Consider the following 16255-nt stretch of genomic DNA (forward strand, 5'->3'; position numbering starts at 1 on the left):
TAAAATATTATTAAATTTTTGAAAACTATTTATTCAATACATTAAAAGATTAGATTACATAAATTGAGAAATAGAAAAACAAACAAAGTTTATTCATCTTCATCACCAAACTTTTGCTAAATATTTTCCATTAAATCAGTTTTCAAACGAGCATGCTTCTCTTGATCTCGAACTTCTCTGCGCATGCCTAACATATCACCGGCATGAATACTTTCTCTGGTTGTCACCTTTGAACTTCTGCTTGACTCTCTTGATTCGAACTCAGAAGTATTTATTTGAGCGTATCCGTGTCGTTCGTTCTCTACAATCATATTGTGCAATATGACACAAGTTCTCGTTATCTTTCCTATCTTTTCCTTGTCCCACTGTAGAGCTGGGTTTTTAACAATTGCAAACCTCGACTGCAATACTCCAAAACCTCGTTCGACATCTTTTCTGGCGGATTAATTAAAGAGATGGTACTGTTCATTTACGATTAACTAAAGACGGTCTTTATTAAAAAGACCGGTGATTTTTTTTTTTGTGCAACAGACCGGTGACTTTTACATTTTTTTTATCAAAAAACCCGTGACTTTTATAATTTAAAAATATACTGTTTTTATATGAGTGGTTCATTTTTCTAGTTTTATAATTTAAATATATGAAAATATAAATAATATTATTAATGAAACACATGTTTTAGTTCTTTACGTCATGTATAACTATTACAGCAAACGCCACCAACCACCATCAGAGCAGCAATGGCGTCGTGTGCTAATTCCAATACCACCGATGAATACCAAAACATCTTGATGATGCGTCACGGTGATCGCATTGACAAGATCAACCCGCTCTGGCTCGATACAGCTTCGAGACCTTGGGACCCTCCGCTCGTTCAGGACGGTTTGGTTCGTGCGTTTCAAACTGGTCAACGGATCCGATCTCAGATCCAGTTTCCTATCCACAGGGTCTTCGTCTCTCCCTTCATCCGCTGTGTTCAGACCGCTTTAGAAGTTATCGCCGCTCTCTCCGCCGTTGACTTAAACCCTCACGCTACGTCGTCTAAAGACGTTATTTCCATCGATAAATCTAAGCTCAAGGTCAGATTCTGATCATCGTTGGTGCTTCTTGTCCTAATAAGGGTAGTTGTCTCGTTTGTATGGTATACACTAGTTAAGGTGGTTGGTTCTTGTCTGCTTCAGGTGTCTATTGAGTTTGGTTTGAGTGAGATGCTGAACAGTATGGCTATTATGCCTGAGGTTGCTCCAAAAGATGGGAAGTTTGATTTCAAGATTTCAGATCTTGAAGCTATGTTTCCTGAGGGAATGGTGGATCATGACGTTGATCCTGTTTATAAAGAGGTAATCAATTTCTCTAGACCTTGTCTTGTTCTGTTTTTGTATGTTATTTTCTTTGAAGCATTTTATTACCCAAGTATTTGAAATCATCAATTTTAATACTCAACTATTGCTTGCGCATAATTATTCTCCAACTAATAGTTAACTTCGCAAAATTGAGAATGAAATAGTTAACCATTAACTGATAGACAGAAAAATAAAAGTTTCTGTCAACTTTTTAACGGTTGAATATTTGAATCATAATTTTGTATACTCAAAGATTAGTTAGAGAATAAATATACGCATATAATATTTGAATTTAATTTGCCGATTGAGAATACTTGAGGAATTAAAACTCACCTTTTATATTCTTTATAAGATTGAAAGTCATGAACATTAATTTTTTAAGGAAAACATAATTAAAAATATTTTTAAGTTAAATAAAATCATTATACTAGATATTTACTTTTCTGAAAGCGATTGTTAAGTTTTGACAATGACATATAAAATAATACAAAATAGTTATAGTCACATGGTATTGTTGATGTACTTCATGCTTATAAAATCATTTTAGATGATTTATAAAATAATTCCTAGTTCAAAAAAATCTCAATTTGAACCAATTTATAAGATACTTTATACAAAAATATATATATTTTGGTTTTTAAAAGCATATAAAATGATGTAAGATAACTACATTTGCACTGTATTTTTAATTTACAATATATAATTGTCTAAAGTATAGATTCAATGTACAAAATATGAATGTATAAGCAAAACAAAAATCATATATAAGTGATTTTATAAACATGAAATACACCAACACTGTGATGCAATCATGCAACTATAGTTATTTGTAGGGTTGGGCAAAAAACCCGGATCCGAAGAACCAAACCAAACCCGATCTAAAAAAGTAGTACCAAGTCCGAATCAAAATTTATTAAATATCCGAACGAGTTCAAAATTTTGGTATCTAAAGAACCGAAACCGAACCCGATTCGAACCGAAGTATCTCGGGTACGCGAATGTAACCGAAAAAAATTTATATACCTAAATATATTACTTATTTTTAGATTTAATATATATTAAAAATATCCAGAATATATAAGATATCTTAAAGTTGTCTAAAATACTTGAAAATATACATAAATAGTCAAAAGTAAATGTCTAAAATAGTTAAAGTATATTCAAAACACCAAAATGCTTGAAATATCTATTGATTTTCTATTCAAATATTTAATTCAAACCAATTTATATATTAATTTTAGGTATTTTGACATATATTATACAAATTTATGTGTAATATATTATTTTGATTTATAGATTTTGAGAAATTTTAAGCATATAATGAATATTAAAATTTTAAGAATAATTTAAATGGGTTATCCGAACTCGAACTGAACCCCCGAAGATCCGAACCGAACATGAACCAAAATTTAGAAATACCCGAATGAGGCTGAAATCTTTAAACCCGAAGACCTGAAACCCGATTAGATTCAAACCGAACCCGCATGGGTACCCGAACGTCCACCCCTAGTTATTTGTATTATTTTATACGTCATTGTAAAAAATTAAAAGGTAAAAATTTTGTATATTAGCTATATCTAACTTGAGAATATTTTAAATTATGATTTAAAAAAAGATTGTTCCTTTTAATTTCTCAAGTATTTTCAATCGGCAAATTAAATACTTAAGTATTATATACGCATATTTATTCCTCAACTAATCACTGAATGCGCAAATTATGATTCGAATATTCAACCACTTAAAAATTAATGAAACCGTTATTTTTACGTCCATCAATTAATGGTTGACTATTTCATTTTTAATTTCGTGCAATCAATTATTAGTTAGAATAATTCTGTTCGAGCAATACTTGAGTATTAAAGCTGCCGATTTCAAATACTTGGGGAATAAAATACTCTTTTTCCCAAGCATTTTGAGTATATAAGCATGATGATCTTCTTCTGAGTGTGTCAATGTTGGTTGTGCTCAGATGCCACAATGGGGAGAAACTGTGGAAGAATGTACAGAACGGTTTCTTGGTTTGGTGAAGGCTCTTGCTGATAAGTACCCTTTAGAGAACTTGCTCTTAGTCACTCACGGTAAGCAAGGCATTCTTGGTTCTGTTATTGTACACACACACCTTTTGACTTTATTAGTTTTAAATCTCTGCTTTGCTTCTCTTTTTGTTACTAAGATTTCAGTGTCCATATAGCAAAGCTGTTCTGTGGTTGCACTATAGCAAAGAGTCTATGATATCAGTTTATGTTCAACTTCTCTGTGCAGGGGAAGGAGTAAGGACTACATTTGCAACCTATAAAGACGTAGATACGTACGACGTAGAGTACTGTGCGTGTGCTGAACTGAGAAGAAAGGTCTCGAGTCAAGACGGGTCTACTAAAGCTGGAGGCTTTGAGGTGATGACAAGTCTTGGTGAAGTTGGAATCAAGTACCATTCCTTGACCACCACAGCAGACAAATGATCATGTTTCCCAACTCTCGGTTGTGTCAGTGTCTCCTGAAGATCATCATGACATTTGGAAACCGAAATCAACCGGACACTGGATATTAAGAACGAGTGATTCTAAACTCAAATAAAAAGATTTATCGTCTGTCATTTACAAATTGCTTTGCGCTAGCCAAGACTTTTCTTTTCTTTTTTTTTTCTCGAAGAATAATGACCTTTTTTGTCATCTATATATTAAACCTGATCAGTAATATGATTGTCATGAAGGAAGGACCATAACTACAAGGTAGTCATGATTTATAAAGAAAAATAAGTTATTTCGTGCTCGTGATCCTTTGGCAAAATAATCTGCTCAGAAATTTATGTTACGTGAGATTAAACAAAGACTGAAACATAAAAAATGATCTTGTATATAAACTCCTACTCTTTGATGGAATTTTCAGGGGAAGGAGTGGGAACAACATTATCCACGTTCTATGAAGATACAACTGTGTACGAAGTAGACTACTGTACTTATGTTGAACAGAGAAGAGAAGTCTCAAGTACAAAAGCAATTGAGTCATGGTCAAGCTGGAATCAGGTTTAGTCATGATCATGTCATAAGCCGAACACCGGTTTGGTCAGCTGTCTTCAGTTCATATGTTTCTGTACTATTTGGTTGTATTTGAGTTGCTTTTGTATGAATTATGAAATATGTTTTCAAAGTTTGATTCAATCAAATAAGATTTTATATTTCTGCCAACAAAAGAACATTAGCAGAGAAACAAGGATTTATCATTACATAACAATGTATGTAATTAAGAGTGTTGCTTGTGAAGCACATCTAAAAGCAAAGCTAGTTAGAGTCTGCGTCAATTAGACCTAAACACACACATGCAGTGGGAAATAATAGAAACAAAAACAGTCTTAAGAACTTCGAACTGAATCATCAACTTGATCAAACATGTCAGCCGGGAAATCATCCAAGAAAACATCAGCTTCCTCCTCCTTTGAAACAAGTCTGCATCTAATTTGTAATTTAAATTACACTACAAGAAAACAAGGACAATTCTGACGGAAGTTCCGACAGCAATAAACTCGGACAATTCTGATCGAATTCCGACGAAATACCGACAATTGTCCAATTGTCAATTCTGATCGAATTCTGATCGAATTCCGACAGCAATATAACCATTCGTCGGTATTTCGTAGGAACATTCCGACGTCTTTCCGACGAAGGAAAGATTGTCAGAAATTTTTGATGCAAGTCTGAGAAATAGTGAGGGAAATATATAACCATTATGCGATCATTTTAAATGGTTTGAATTGTTAACCATTATGGGAAAATTGTCGAAAATTTTGACTCGTTTCCGACGAAACTTTTGACCGTTGCTAATACTTAAAAAAAAATTTGACGACTTTCTGACGACCGCTCCTTAAATTTCCGATGGAATTCCAACGAAATATATGACCGTTTATAGTTATTTTGTGCTTTGATCCGTCCGACGGAATTCCAATGAAAATTAATTTATTCCGTTGGAATATCATCGGGAATCTGTCGGAATGTCGGCAACTTTTTTTTATAAATACGAGCTCCTCTCATTCACTTCATTCACTTTTCATTCTCTATTCACTCTCTTCACTCACTACAAATCCAAAAAAAAATCATGTCTTCTGGAAATTATTTTCGTTTGTGGATGGATAAACCTCATTTGGATCCAAATACCAATTTGCTTACGGAAGAATACATAGAAGGTATTCATGAGGCTTGCTCAACAACAACCGGAAGTAAATACCAGTATGATAAGATGTCTCTACTCTTCCTGCAATAATAGTATGGTTATAAATGAATGAGATGTTTGGACTCATTTATATATGAAAGGGTGTACACGAAATTATAAGGTTTGGTATTTTCATGGGAAAACAGTTATGAATATGCTAGTATTAACGAATCTCAGCATGTTGATAGGTTAGAAGAACAAAATACGGATGTAGATTATGGTGTAAGTACTGAGCAGATGGTAAATGATTATTATAGAGGAGGAAGAACTGAATGCTCTAGTAGATTTTTTGATATGTTGAATGCAAAAAAAACAACTTTTATATAAAGGTTGTAAAGATAGTTGTTTACCTTTATTATCTTCAACAAGATTGATGGATACTTAGACATATTATAGTTTGGCTGAAGTAATTACTACCAGCTGCTAACGTTTTTTGTAATTTAAAAATGGGCAAATCTCCAAAATAGTACATTTCTAAGTTTATATCACAAAAATAACACTCAAAAATTAAAATGACCAAAATAACATTTTATCTTTTGAAAATTTTAAATTTTTTTATTTTTCAAAATTTGAAATCTTATCCCCAAAACCTCACTTCTCAACTCTAAACCCTAAAACCTAAACCTAAATTCTAAACCCTAAACCTCACCTCTTGAGTGCTTTTTTGTGACTTTTGGCCTTGAGTGCTAGTTTGGGAACAAAAACTTGATTTTGTGCTATTTTGGTCTTTTTTTCTTTAAAAATCTGGTTCTATGATTTAAATATATTTTAAAATATTAATAATATTTGATGAAACACATGTTTTAATTCTTTACGTCATGTGTACTATATATATTACTTCCAACGTACTCCCAAAGGGCACGCCACCAACCACTATCAGAGCAAAAATGGAGTCGTCTGCTGATTTGAACACCACCGATGACTACCAAAACATCTTGATGCTGCGTCACGGTGATCGCATTGACAGGATCAACCCACTCTGGCCCGATACAGCTTCGAGACCTTGGGACCCTCCTCTCGTTCAGGATGGTTTGGTTCGTGCGTTTCAAACTGGTCAACGGATCCGATCTCAGATCCAGTTTCCTATCCACAGGGTGTTTGTCTCTCCTTTCATCCGCTGCGTTCAGACCGCTTCAGAAGTTATCGCCGCTCTCTCCGCCGTTGACTTAAACCCTCACGCTATGTCGTCTAAAGACGTTATTTCCATCGATAAATCTAAGCTCAAGGTCAAGATTCTGATCATTTTCAGTCTATAAGTCTTGAACTATGACTGTCTTCAGGGAAGGTCATGAACATAGACAACGGTCTGTGGTCCCCAGAATTTTAGGAATAATTTTTTATACTAAATTTTATTAGCCCTCAAAATCTCAGGACCAATCTTGACGGTCTTAATAAGGGTTATGATGTATGTAATGGTATAAACTAGTTAAGGTGGTTGGTTCTTGTCTGCTTCAGGTATCTATCGAGTTTGGTTTGAGTGAGATGCTGAACAGTATGGCTATTAGGCCTAAGGTTGCTCCAAAAGATGGAAAATTCGATTTTAAGATTTCAGATCTTGAAGCTATGTTTCCTGAGGGAATGGTGGATCGTGACGTAGATCCTGTTTATAAAGAGGTAATCAATCTCTCTAGACCTTGTCTTTGTTCTGTTTCTGTATGTTGTTTTCTTGGAAGCAATTTGAGTATATAAACTTGACGATCTTCTGCTGAGTGTGTCATGTTGGCTGTGTTCAGATGCCACAATGGGAAGAGACTGTAGAAGAATGCACAGAACGGTTTCTTGGTTTGGTGAAGACTCTTGCTGATAAGTACCCTTCAGAGAACTTGCTCTTAGTCACTCACGGTAAGCAAGACATTCTTGGTTATGTAAAAAATCTCTGCTTCTCTAGAAAGAACATCTTTTTCTTTTCTCTCTCAAGCTTTCAGTATCCAGCAGCAACTGTCTTTGATAATCCCTTTCGTTAATCAAATGTTCAAATGTGTTTGACTTGTAAGAACCTCTATGTGCAGGGGAAGGAGTTAGGACTACATTTGCAACCTATAAAGACGTAGCTGTGTACGAGGTAGAGTATTGTGCTTGTGCTGAACTGAGAAGACAGGTCTTGAGTCAGGAAGGGTCTACTACAGCTGGAGACTTTGAAGTGATCGGTCAAGCTGGAATCAAGTACCATTCGTTGAAAACCACAGCAGTACCATGTGTGAAGTGGTATTGAGTCATGGTCAAGCTGGAATCAAGTTTAGTCATGATCATGTATGATCCCAACACCGGTTTAGTCAAGTTGTATTTGAGTTGCTTTTGTATGAACTATGAAATATATTTTTTAAGTTTGATTCAGTTAAATAAGATACTACATTTCTTCTGCCAACAAAAGAACATTAACAGAGAAACGAGGATTGTCGTTACATAACAAAGTAGTTAAGAGTGTTGCTTGTGAAGCACATCTAAAAACAAAGCTAGTTAGAGTCTCGGTTAAATTAGACCTAAACACACACATGCAGGAGGGAAGCAATCTAACAGAAACAAACAACAACAACAACAATCTAAGGACTCTGATTTGGATCGTCAATCAAACATGTCAGCCGGGAAATCATCTAAGAAAACATCAGCTTCTTCTTCTTCTTCATCATCCTTTGAAACATGTCTACACCTTCTCTCTGCAGGAGGCAGCTCAAAAAACGGCTGAGGGAGAGCGAACAACGGCTCAGAACAACCAGCCGGTCCGAGGATATCGTAGTAATAAGGGTTGTCGAGTCTAGCCAAAAGCTCTCTGCTCTCTGGATAGAAAGGGATGGTCGCTTGCTGATTAGCAATATGCGGCTCAGACATGAGAGGATCAGTCCCAAAAGAGAATGGCTGATGTTCTAACTTGATACCCGATTCAGACAACCTCAAGGCTTCATCAACTTGGTCTGATGATGAGTAAGGAAGAATCTTGGAAGATGAAGAAGAAGCTGTAGTCACCTCTTCCTCAACCAAACCAAAACTCTGAAACTGAAACACACACACACAGACAAACTGAAAAAAATCCTTTATAATAATAATAATTAAAATATATATATTTTATTATTTTAAAACATAATATACCTGAGGGGGATAGAAGCATTGGATTGGTTTAACGTTTTTGCCTTTGTTTCGACGAGAAGGTGGTTTGGGAGAAGTCGATGCATCAGAAGAGTTATGGAGAATCCTAGCGAGTCTCTTTACTCTGCTACTCCAAAAGTTCTTCACATCGTTATCAGTTCTTCCCGGTAAATACGTAGCGATTCTCGCCCATTTGTTCCCAAACTCCGCCTGCAACTCAATCACAGTCCTCTCTTCCTCCGCAGAGAACTTACACCCACTAAAGAAACATCTAACGTTTAAGCAAAATAAGAAGAGAAAAAGAGGGGAGGGAATAAAGTTATATACCTTTTGAGATTGGGACGGAGTTTGTTGACCCAACGGAGACGGCATGACTTGCCGGTGCGTTGAAGAAGACCTTTGGATCGAATGGAGCTCCAGTCACGTGGACCGTATCTGTTCACATGGTTGATGAGCACTTCGTCTTCCTCGGCTTTCCATGGCCCTTTCTTCATCTCTTCCTTCTTAACCGCTTCCATGTTTTTGTTTGGTAAGTCGTGTTGTGTTGTGCTGTGTCTGCGGAAGTTTCTTGTAGTGACGGTTGGAGGCGGTTATCACCCACTCTCCAAGTTTCTCTCCAATTTTTGAATTTAGCATATTACTAAAATACCCTCGTATTTTTACTAGCGCAAGAAGTAAGCCCATTTTTTGTGAGCCTATCACTGTATTCGATCTTTTAGTCTGCTCACTCACCGCGTGGGGTAACGATTTGCATGCACATCTTATGCAACGTTTACGTGATTTTGTAATTGCTGAATTGTTTAGAAAGATGCAGTTCTAGTGAAAATTGGAAACTTTTCTAGCTGAGCAACAAACGTTAAATTAAATTACAATTTTAAGTCAACATCCACAAATAAATTTAATCACACATGGTCGAGTGCTACGGCGGACTTGGAAAGGTGCTAAGCACTCCGGATTTAAAATGTACCATTTCAAATATATTTGTTTGTGTAGCTAGGCGATAGGAATATCTAACTGTTATTGCGAACAACCCGGTCTGCTTAGCATATGGCAAAGATAAACAGACTTCCAGAAAATTAACCAGTTGACTCTCCGATGTCGGATACGAGAACAAAACTAAAAAATTATTTAGTATGTGACACATCTTATAACAAAATCTAAAGATTAAGATATATGAATAAATTTTGATTATCTAAATAAAGAAGAAGAGAAACTAGGGTGCCACACCCTTGACTTATCCGGCAGACACCCTAGTTTTGTTTTAATCAAACTGCAGACACCTAGTTATCCAATAAAACATCCACAAATATAATTATAGCTACAATTAAAAAACCTAATTAACATTGTGCATTTTAATATTTTTTCCGTTTCAAAATAGATGATGTTTTGAAGAGTTTTTGATGTTTCAAAATACATAATGTTTTGGTATATTATATTAGTATAAGTTTTATTGAAAACTGTGTGATCAATAATGTTTTATAGTTTTTGTAATGATTGGTTGAATTAATTTTACTTTATATTATTAAAGCTATTTTTTATATAAAAGGTGAATGTCTTAATTTTTAATTCTTGTGCATTTAATTAAATCGTAGACTACTTTGAAAGAGAGAGAGAGAGAGAGAGAGAGAGAGAGAGAGAGAGAGAGAGAGAGAGAGAGAGAGAGAGAGAGAGAGAGAGAGAGAGAGAGAGAGAGAGAGAGAGAGAGAGAGAGAGAGAGAGAGAGAGTATGATTGATAGTTTGATTCTGTGGGAAACCAATAATGGACTTCTGTCTTTCGCTTTTGGCATCCGCTGTGTTTACTCAAAACGTGTCAAATAGAATTTTTATATATACAAGAAATGAAAGCACAGAACCAGAGAAGGTAAGCTGTTGTGAAATTATAATAAGCACAAAGTTATACTCGTATACATAGTATTTAATAACAAAGATCAGAAAGCAATTACCAACATATCTTTGTAATTTTCTTTTAAAAAAATATTAGACAAGAAATAAAATCCTATATACATGACCTTTTTCTTGCAAATGATACCAGCCGTGAAATGTAGTTTTTTGAAAGCTGCATCTAAGCCTTCCTCGTTAAGGCAATTAATAACATTTCAAATTGAATGCCATAATTAATTAACTGATGTCGAACCCACATGGGCACCACCCGATTTTTAAGTTCATTTCATTTACGAATCTACTAAAGTAATGTATATTTAAACCAATTTGTGACATAGTTGCGGTTTTGGAATCGGTTTCGTTCTTATATTATCCGAATGCAGTGCATGTAATTGATGCCCTATATAAGATAAACATCATTTCCTTCTTCTCCATCTTTCTTTATAAGTTGACATTTTTTTTACAGCAACTAGTCTTTCTCCTGTCCCATGGATTCATCTACATGTCCTGTTCTGAGCCACGCTTCAGAATCTCCAGGAAAGATTGGATCATCCATTCCTAATAAAATGGACCGAACGTTGGATCTTGAATCGGGCACAAACCATGAGTTGAGCAAACCGGTTCCTGGGATGTGGCGGTTTCCTACAAATCCAGATCTGTGTTGCATCTACAGAGTACCAGACTGTCTACGTGAAGTAAACCCAAAAGCATACACTCCTCAGCTGGTACTCATTGGACCGCTTCACCGTTCTTTAAAATCTCAAGCTCTCAAGTCTCGAGGAGATATCACCAAGGCAAAGTCATTGGGATACTTAAACACGGAGGCGCATAAGAAGATTTACCTAGTTGAGTTCACAAAAAGGGTCGAAGGGAGCAAAGTTGTTGAAGAACTCAAAAGAGAAATCAAGGAAGACGAAGATATGATCAGGGCAAGCTACTCAGAATCAACGACCTGGATTGACTCTCCAGACTTTGTGGAGATGATACTGCATGACTCTATTTTCATAATAGAGCTCATGTTAAGGTTTAACTTAAAAGGACCTGAGAGAATAGGGGATCCTCTGATGGACGAGCCTTGTCTTGAAAACACAATCAAAAGGGATCTTATTTTGCTCGAGAACCAACTTCCTTACTTCATCTTGGAAAAACTCTTTGATCCAATCATCAAAATACTGTACCCGAGCGAGACAATGCGTACACTTGTTATCAGCTACTTCGAACTAGACAAGAAGAAGAAACTCAAAGAGAGCTCCAAGTTCAGACATTTCACTGATTTGTTCAGGTGTATCCGCGTGGAAACACTTCCTGAAGATGGTGTAGGGGGTTTCGAACACATAGCAAAGATGCATAATGCAGATAAGCTATATAACAGGGGAGTGAAGTTCGAGGCTATAGAAGAAGAGTTTTCTGTTTGGGTGAAATTCGACGTTGAAACTGGTTGTTTGAAGATACCTTGTTTCCGGGCTGATGATGACATGGAGATAGAACTTAGAAACATAATGGCGTTTGAGCAATCGTATTATCCTTACAATGCCTATGTTTGTGACTATGTAACGTTCTTGGATTTCCTGATCGACTCGGAGAAAGACGTAGACTTGCTCGTTGAGAAAGGTAATTAACCCTTTTATCGTATGTATACAAGTCTAACAACATCATTATCGATATCGATGGAGAGACTTTCACAGTTCCTCACCAATCAAATACTATATTTGGTGAATACTATATTTATATTTATTAATTTAATTTTAAATCACAAAATAATAAGAAGAGTTGTCATTTGTCGATTTAGCTTTTCAGAAAAATAAGAGAGTTTTTTTCCTGGAAATCATCTATTATTTTCTCTTCTTCTCTTTATTTTTTGGAAGTTTTTAATATTTTTTACCATTGAAAAATATCCTATAACATATTTGTAGTGCATGTTTTTGACATGGTTGATTAGACCAGCCACCAGAGCCGGTCTAAAATATATTTTTTTGGTTTATATTAATGTTTTTATGTTTTAACAATTGCTTACGAATAAATTTGCTTTTAAGTTTAAACAATGTTTATTTAAATTTAAATAGTATATTTCTACGTTTATCAAGTTGTTTGTTATTTATTTTAATTTGTTTACATTTTATCATGCATGATTCTCGTACAAGGTTTTGGTTTTTCATAAATCATGATATATCTGATGTTACGTATAGTTCAAAGACGAGTGTCACATGGTTGATATACGAGTTTTTCAAAATTATTTTGAAGGATAACAATATGATTTGATAAATACAAGTACACAAATTTATTGAAAGTATTAAAAATATATTGATTTTAATCAAGTATAAATTAATATTTTTAGAACCGATAACCCGATTAATATCTAAAATCGAAACTATTTTGGGTTCATTCGGATCTTATACATGTAACTAAATCCGAACCAAATCCGATCCAAACTTTTTTAATATCCGAATTGAGCTGAATATTATAAACATACAAATCCAAAAATCCGAAACCCGAATAAAATCGAACCGAAATTCGATTGGGCCCCTCAAGCCCTAATTTAACTAATTAACTTGTTATATTAATTTGTCTTTATTTGTAATGCTTTTGGTGGTTGTTTTTTTCTTTCTATAAGGGATCATAAAGAATTGGCTTGGGCACCACGGTGCAATCTCTACGTTGGTGAACAAGCTCGGTTTGGGAGTCATGGACGATGGCTCTTCTTATGCTAAAATCGCATCCAATGTCATCGAATACTACGATGACAGTTGCAACAAGTCACGCTCCATCCTCAAGCGCGTGTATTTCAGCAATCTGTGGAGAGGGACAGCAACCATTACTGCTGGATGTATATTGATACTGACTCTTATCCAAACCGTGACTTCGATCATTGATATCATTCAGAAGTGAACCTACTAATCGTTAAAACGAACTTTGTCGAGTTCACCTTCAAATTGATGTCACCCTTGTTCATAAGGTTTAGCTAATACCAGCTAGCAACATCTGTTTTATCTTCTACTAAAAATAACTCTTGCCTATCTATCTTTTATGATTTCCAAAAGTATTGTGATGTGTTCTTTTAAAAATATATATATATATATATATATATATATATATATATATATATATATATATATATATTGTGACGTTGTAGATTTTTTTATCAGAAAAGTGATTGTTCCAAGAAGCTTTTGCATAAAATTCGCTAATATTTGGTATCCATATATAACATTTTCGTGAATTCTTTATGATAATATTGAACAACAAAAAATAAATATTGAACAACACGTACAGTTAGAACATCTTTACTCTCATTTCTTAAGTGAGTTCTTAAGAGGTGGGTTCTACAATTTTGTTAAAACCCACTTCTTTTTTCTCTTCCGCAAGAGGCGAGTTTAATGATGTTTTTGTACGTTCGCGGACCTTACTGATATGTGGCGATCCGCGATTATGCATGCAGTTCCTAATGTTTTCGGTGGTATTGGCTACATATACACATCTTATGCAATCTGAAAAATGGTAATTTGAAAATCAATCGTTACACATTCAAATTCAAGAACTTAGCTTATGCAAACATTTCGCAGAAGAAAAATACTCTCACCAGAGTATTGTTATATCTCAAGAGTCATTTGGTACCCTCCGCCACCGGCTTTAGTTCCTCCATGTTCGTCGTTGTTTCTTGGAGTTGGTGAAATGGGCATGCAATCTCCTAGACTTATTGGAATATTTTTGGGTCTTTCTGTTTTCACCGACAATGCCTAGTTACAAATACACCGTCCCGATGCATGTAACCCTTTTTTCGTTCTCACATTCACATATGATTTGCTTCTATGTATAATATTTTCCCAAATTATTCAAATCGGCATATATATTTCTTGTGGAGGGTATATCCAGCACACTATATATAACCGTACATTTATTTATTCCGTGTCGTATTAAAATGATGTTTTATAATCTACCTATTAGTCTTGTTTGTTCTTCACAGTTATAATTGTTGATTAGTAGCTGTGCACTTTTCAAATAGGGCAATTAACAGCTTTTGGCAAGTGTAGATGAAATTGCAGCATTCTCTGCATACTAGAGATTTGTATCAATTTGTATAACATTGCGATTGAGATATGCCATTAAAGACATATATTTACCAGTTCTGCTTAGAAGGATGATATAAAATATGAATGTGATTAATCGCTAAGAGAAATCATAGAGAATCTTCATCTAGTATAGCAAGTAGTCAGGGAAATTTCGTTATTAATTTGTTTTAATAAAGCTCGCGATCAAACGATGAAGAAATAAATTGGGACAAAGAAACTTAAAAAGAAAGAGCAGATAACAACTTTTTTGCTGGCTTTCTTGACTGGACAGCTGAAACTTAAATATAGCACATGTTTTTTTTTTTTTGTTAAAGAAATATAGCACATGTTTTAAAAACAATATCTAAGCAATTAAATAATTTAATTAATCAAAAAGTAAATTAAAAAAAGAGAAAATGACTCGGTTCTCATTTGGCTACTGCAAAACCCAATTTTAGATAATATCAATACACTTGGCACTTTTTTATTTGTTATCTCTTAAAGAAAAAATTTAAAATTAATCACACAATTTATGGGTACATAAGATAGTAATACAGTAAAAACTCTATAAATTAATAATGTTGAGACTACACCAAAACTATAATTTTTTATTAATATATAGAGATATTAATTTATCGATATATTAATTGAACTAAAAACTCAATTTGGAACTATAAAATTATATTATTTTATAGAGATTTTTAGTGTATATTAATTTATAGAGTATTAATTTAAAGTGGTTATACTGTATTATATATAGTTAAAAATATCTTGTGGGGTTTTAACCGTTAGTGTAGCTCTTATTCTATCGTAATCAAGTAGTTAGTTCAAAAAAAATGAGATTTTTCCTTGGTAATGACAATCGTTTTGTTGTCGATCAGAATCTTACTCTTCTTTGGAATAATTTCTTCATCGTATTGTATATGAATATTGTATATCAATAAATAGTTAACATTTCACAGAACTCAAGGTTCTTTTTTTTTTTTAACACAAACTCAAGGTTTTTCATTCTTCAAAAAACAAGAAAAAGACAATATAAATGTGCGTACATACATAATCTTGTAACCAACAAAAAAAAGGTTTTAATAATATTCCTTCAGAGACCGACGAATCTATTTAAATTTATCAATAAAAACTAATTAAATAACTTTTTAACTATGCAGTATTAATTTTAAAAATGACACTCATTTATGTTACTGGTAGTAATTTATTTTATAATTGACAAGTTGAAGTGTTTGCTAGTTACAGTGGCGCCCAATCGAATAAAACACTAGTTAAATGTAAATAAACATTATGTGCATATTTTACCCCAAAAAAACATTATGTGCATATGTATATATATTTTTTTTTGCTAAGAGTATCCAGACCGAACGCAATAATAAAAACATAAATATAGAACCACATCAGATATTCAGTACATACGTTATTACGTAGTCACCGTATTTCAGTGTAGTATATATGTAGTTCTCAGCCAGTCAAAAATTACATCATAGAGCAATAAATCCAGAAGATTCCGCAATATATATTATAGCTAGTAATCATATAAATAAATTGAGCATGCGTTAAAGACTAGAAGGGGTAATGCCCTTTTACAAAAAAAAAAAAAGATTGGAAGGAACCGCTTACTAACATGATTCTCGTGGTAGAATTTTTATTTTGGTAATTAAGTAATTAACTATTGTGTGTTCCAACGTCCAAAT

At 34.0% G+C, this 16255-nt stretch overlaps 4 protein-coding genes across 4 annotated transcripts; 3 read left to right on the top strand and 1 right to left on the bottom strand.

Moving 5' to 3' along the window:
• Positions 1 to 638: 638 nt before the first annotated feature.
• On the top strand, positions 639 to 4110 carry LOC103830256. The gene is made up of 4 exons (XM_009106013.3): positions 639 to 1079; positions 1182 to 1340; positions 3313 to 3421; positions 3606 to 4110. The coding sequence occupies exons 1-4, from the start codon at positions 741 to 743 to the stop codon at positions 3800 to 3802; spliced, it is 804 nt and encodes a 267-aa protein (XP_009104261.1). The 5' UTR covers positions 639 to 740; the 3' UTR covers positions 3803 to 4110.
• A 2239-nt stretch (positions 4111 to 6349) lies between these two features.
• Positions 6350 to 7911, top strand: LOC103831373. Its single transcript, XM_009107277.2, has 4 exons — positions 6350 to 6772; positions 7002 to 7160; positions 7280 to 7388; positions 7556 to 7911. Exons 1-4 carry the CDS (start codon positions 6365 to 6367, stop codon positions 7756 to 7758), a joined length of 879 nt encoding a protein of 292 aa, XP_009105525.2. The 5' UTR covers positions 6350 to 6364; the 3' UTR covers positions 7759 to 7911.
• A 148-nt stretch (positions 7912 to 8059) lies between these two features.
• LOC103831403 (transcription factor DUO1) lies at positions 8060 to 10252 on the bottom strand. The gene is made up of 3 exons (XM_033275543.1): positions 8955 to 10252; positions 8631 to 8886; positions 8060 to 8537 (listed from the first exon to the last, which is right to left on the bottom strand). Exons 1-3 carry the CDS (start codon positions 9143 to 9145, stop codon positions 8109 to 8111), a joined length of 876 nt encoding a protein of 291 aa, XP_033131434.1. The 5' UTR covers positions 9146 to 10252; the 3' UTR covers positions 8060 to 8108.
• A 64-nt stretch (positions 10253 to 10316) lies between these two features.
• LOC103830258 (putative UPF0481 protein At3g02645) lies at positions 10317 to 16161 on the top strand. The gene is made up of 2 exons (XM_009106015.2): positions 10317 to 12120; positions 13121 to 16161. Exons 1-2 carry the CDS (start codon positions 10998 to 11000, stop codon positions 13393 to 13395), a joined length of 1398 nt encoding a protein of 465 aa, XP_009104263.2. The 5' UTR covers positions 10317 to 10997; the 3' UTR covers positions 13396 to 16161.
• Positions 16162 to 16255: the final 94 nt, after the last annotated feature.

Source organism: Brassica rapa, chromosome A07 (genome assembly GCF_000309985.2).
Source record: "Brassica rapa cultivar Chiifu-401-42 chromosome A07, CAAS_Brap_v3.01, whole genome shotgun sequence".
NCBI lineage: Eukaryota > Viridiplantae > Streptophyta > Magnoliopsida > Brassicales > Brassicaceae > Brassica > Brassica rapa.

Coding starts and splice junctions, on each gene's coding strand:
- LOC103830256 (XM_009106013.3), top strand. CDS start 741: ATGGCGTCGTGTGCTAATTCCAATACCACCGATGAATACCAAAACATC. Junction 1,080..1,181: donor TCGATAAATCTAAGCTCAAG/GTCAGATTCTGA, acceptor TGTCTGCTTCAG/GTGTCTATTGAGTTTGGTTT. Junction 1,341..3,312: donor TTGATCCTGTTTATAAAGAG/GTAATCAATTTC, acceptor GGTTGTGCTCAG/ATGCCACAATGGGGAGAAAC.
- LOC103831373 (XM_009107277.2), top strand. CDS start 6,365: ATGTGTACTATATATATTACTTCCAACGTACTCCCAAAGGGCACGCCA. Junction 7,161..7,279: donor TAGATCCTGTTTATAAAGAG/GTAATCAATCTC, acceptor GGCTGTGTTCAG/ATGCCACAATGGGAAGAGAC. Junction 7,389..7,555: donor CTTGCTCTTAGTCACTCACG/GTAAGCAAGACA, acceptor CTCTATGTGCAG/GGGAAGGAGTTAGGACTACA.
- LOC103831403 (XM_033275543.1), bottom strand. CDS start 9,145: ATGGAAGCGGTTAAGAAGGAAGAGATGAAGAAAGGGCCATGGAAAGCC. Junction 8,887..8,954: donor CTCCGTCCCAATCTCAAAAG/GTATATAACTTT, acceptor ATGTTTCTTTAG/TGGGTGTAAGTTCTCTGCGG. Junction 8,538..8,630: donor AATGCTTCTATCCCCCTCAG/GTATATTATGTT, acceptor TGTGTGTTTCAG/TTTCAGAGTTTTGGTTTGGT.
- LOC103830258 (XM_009106015.2), top strand. CDS start 10,998: ATGGATTCATCTACATGTCCTGTTCTGAGCCACGCTTCAGAATCTCCA. Junction 12,121..13,120: donor AGACTTGCTCGTTGAGAAAG/GTAATTAACCCT, acceptor TCTTTCTATAAG/GGATCATAAAGAATTGGCTT.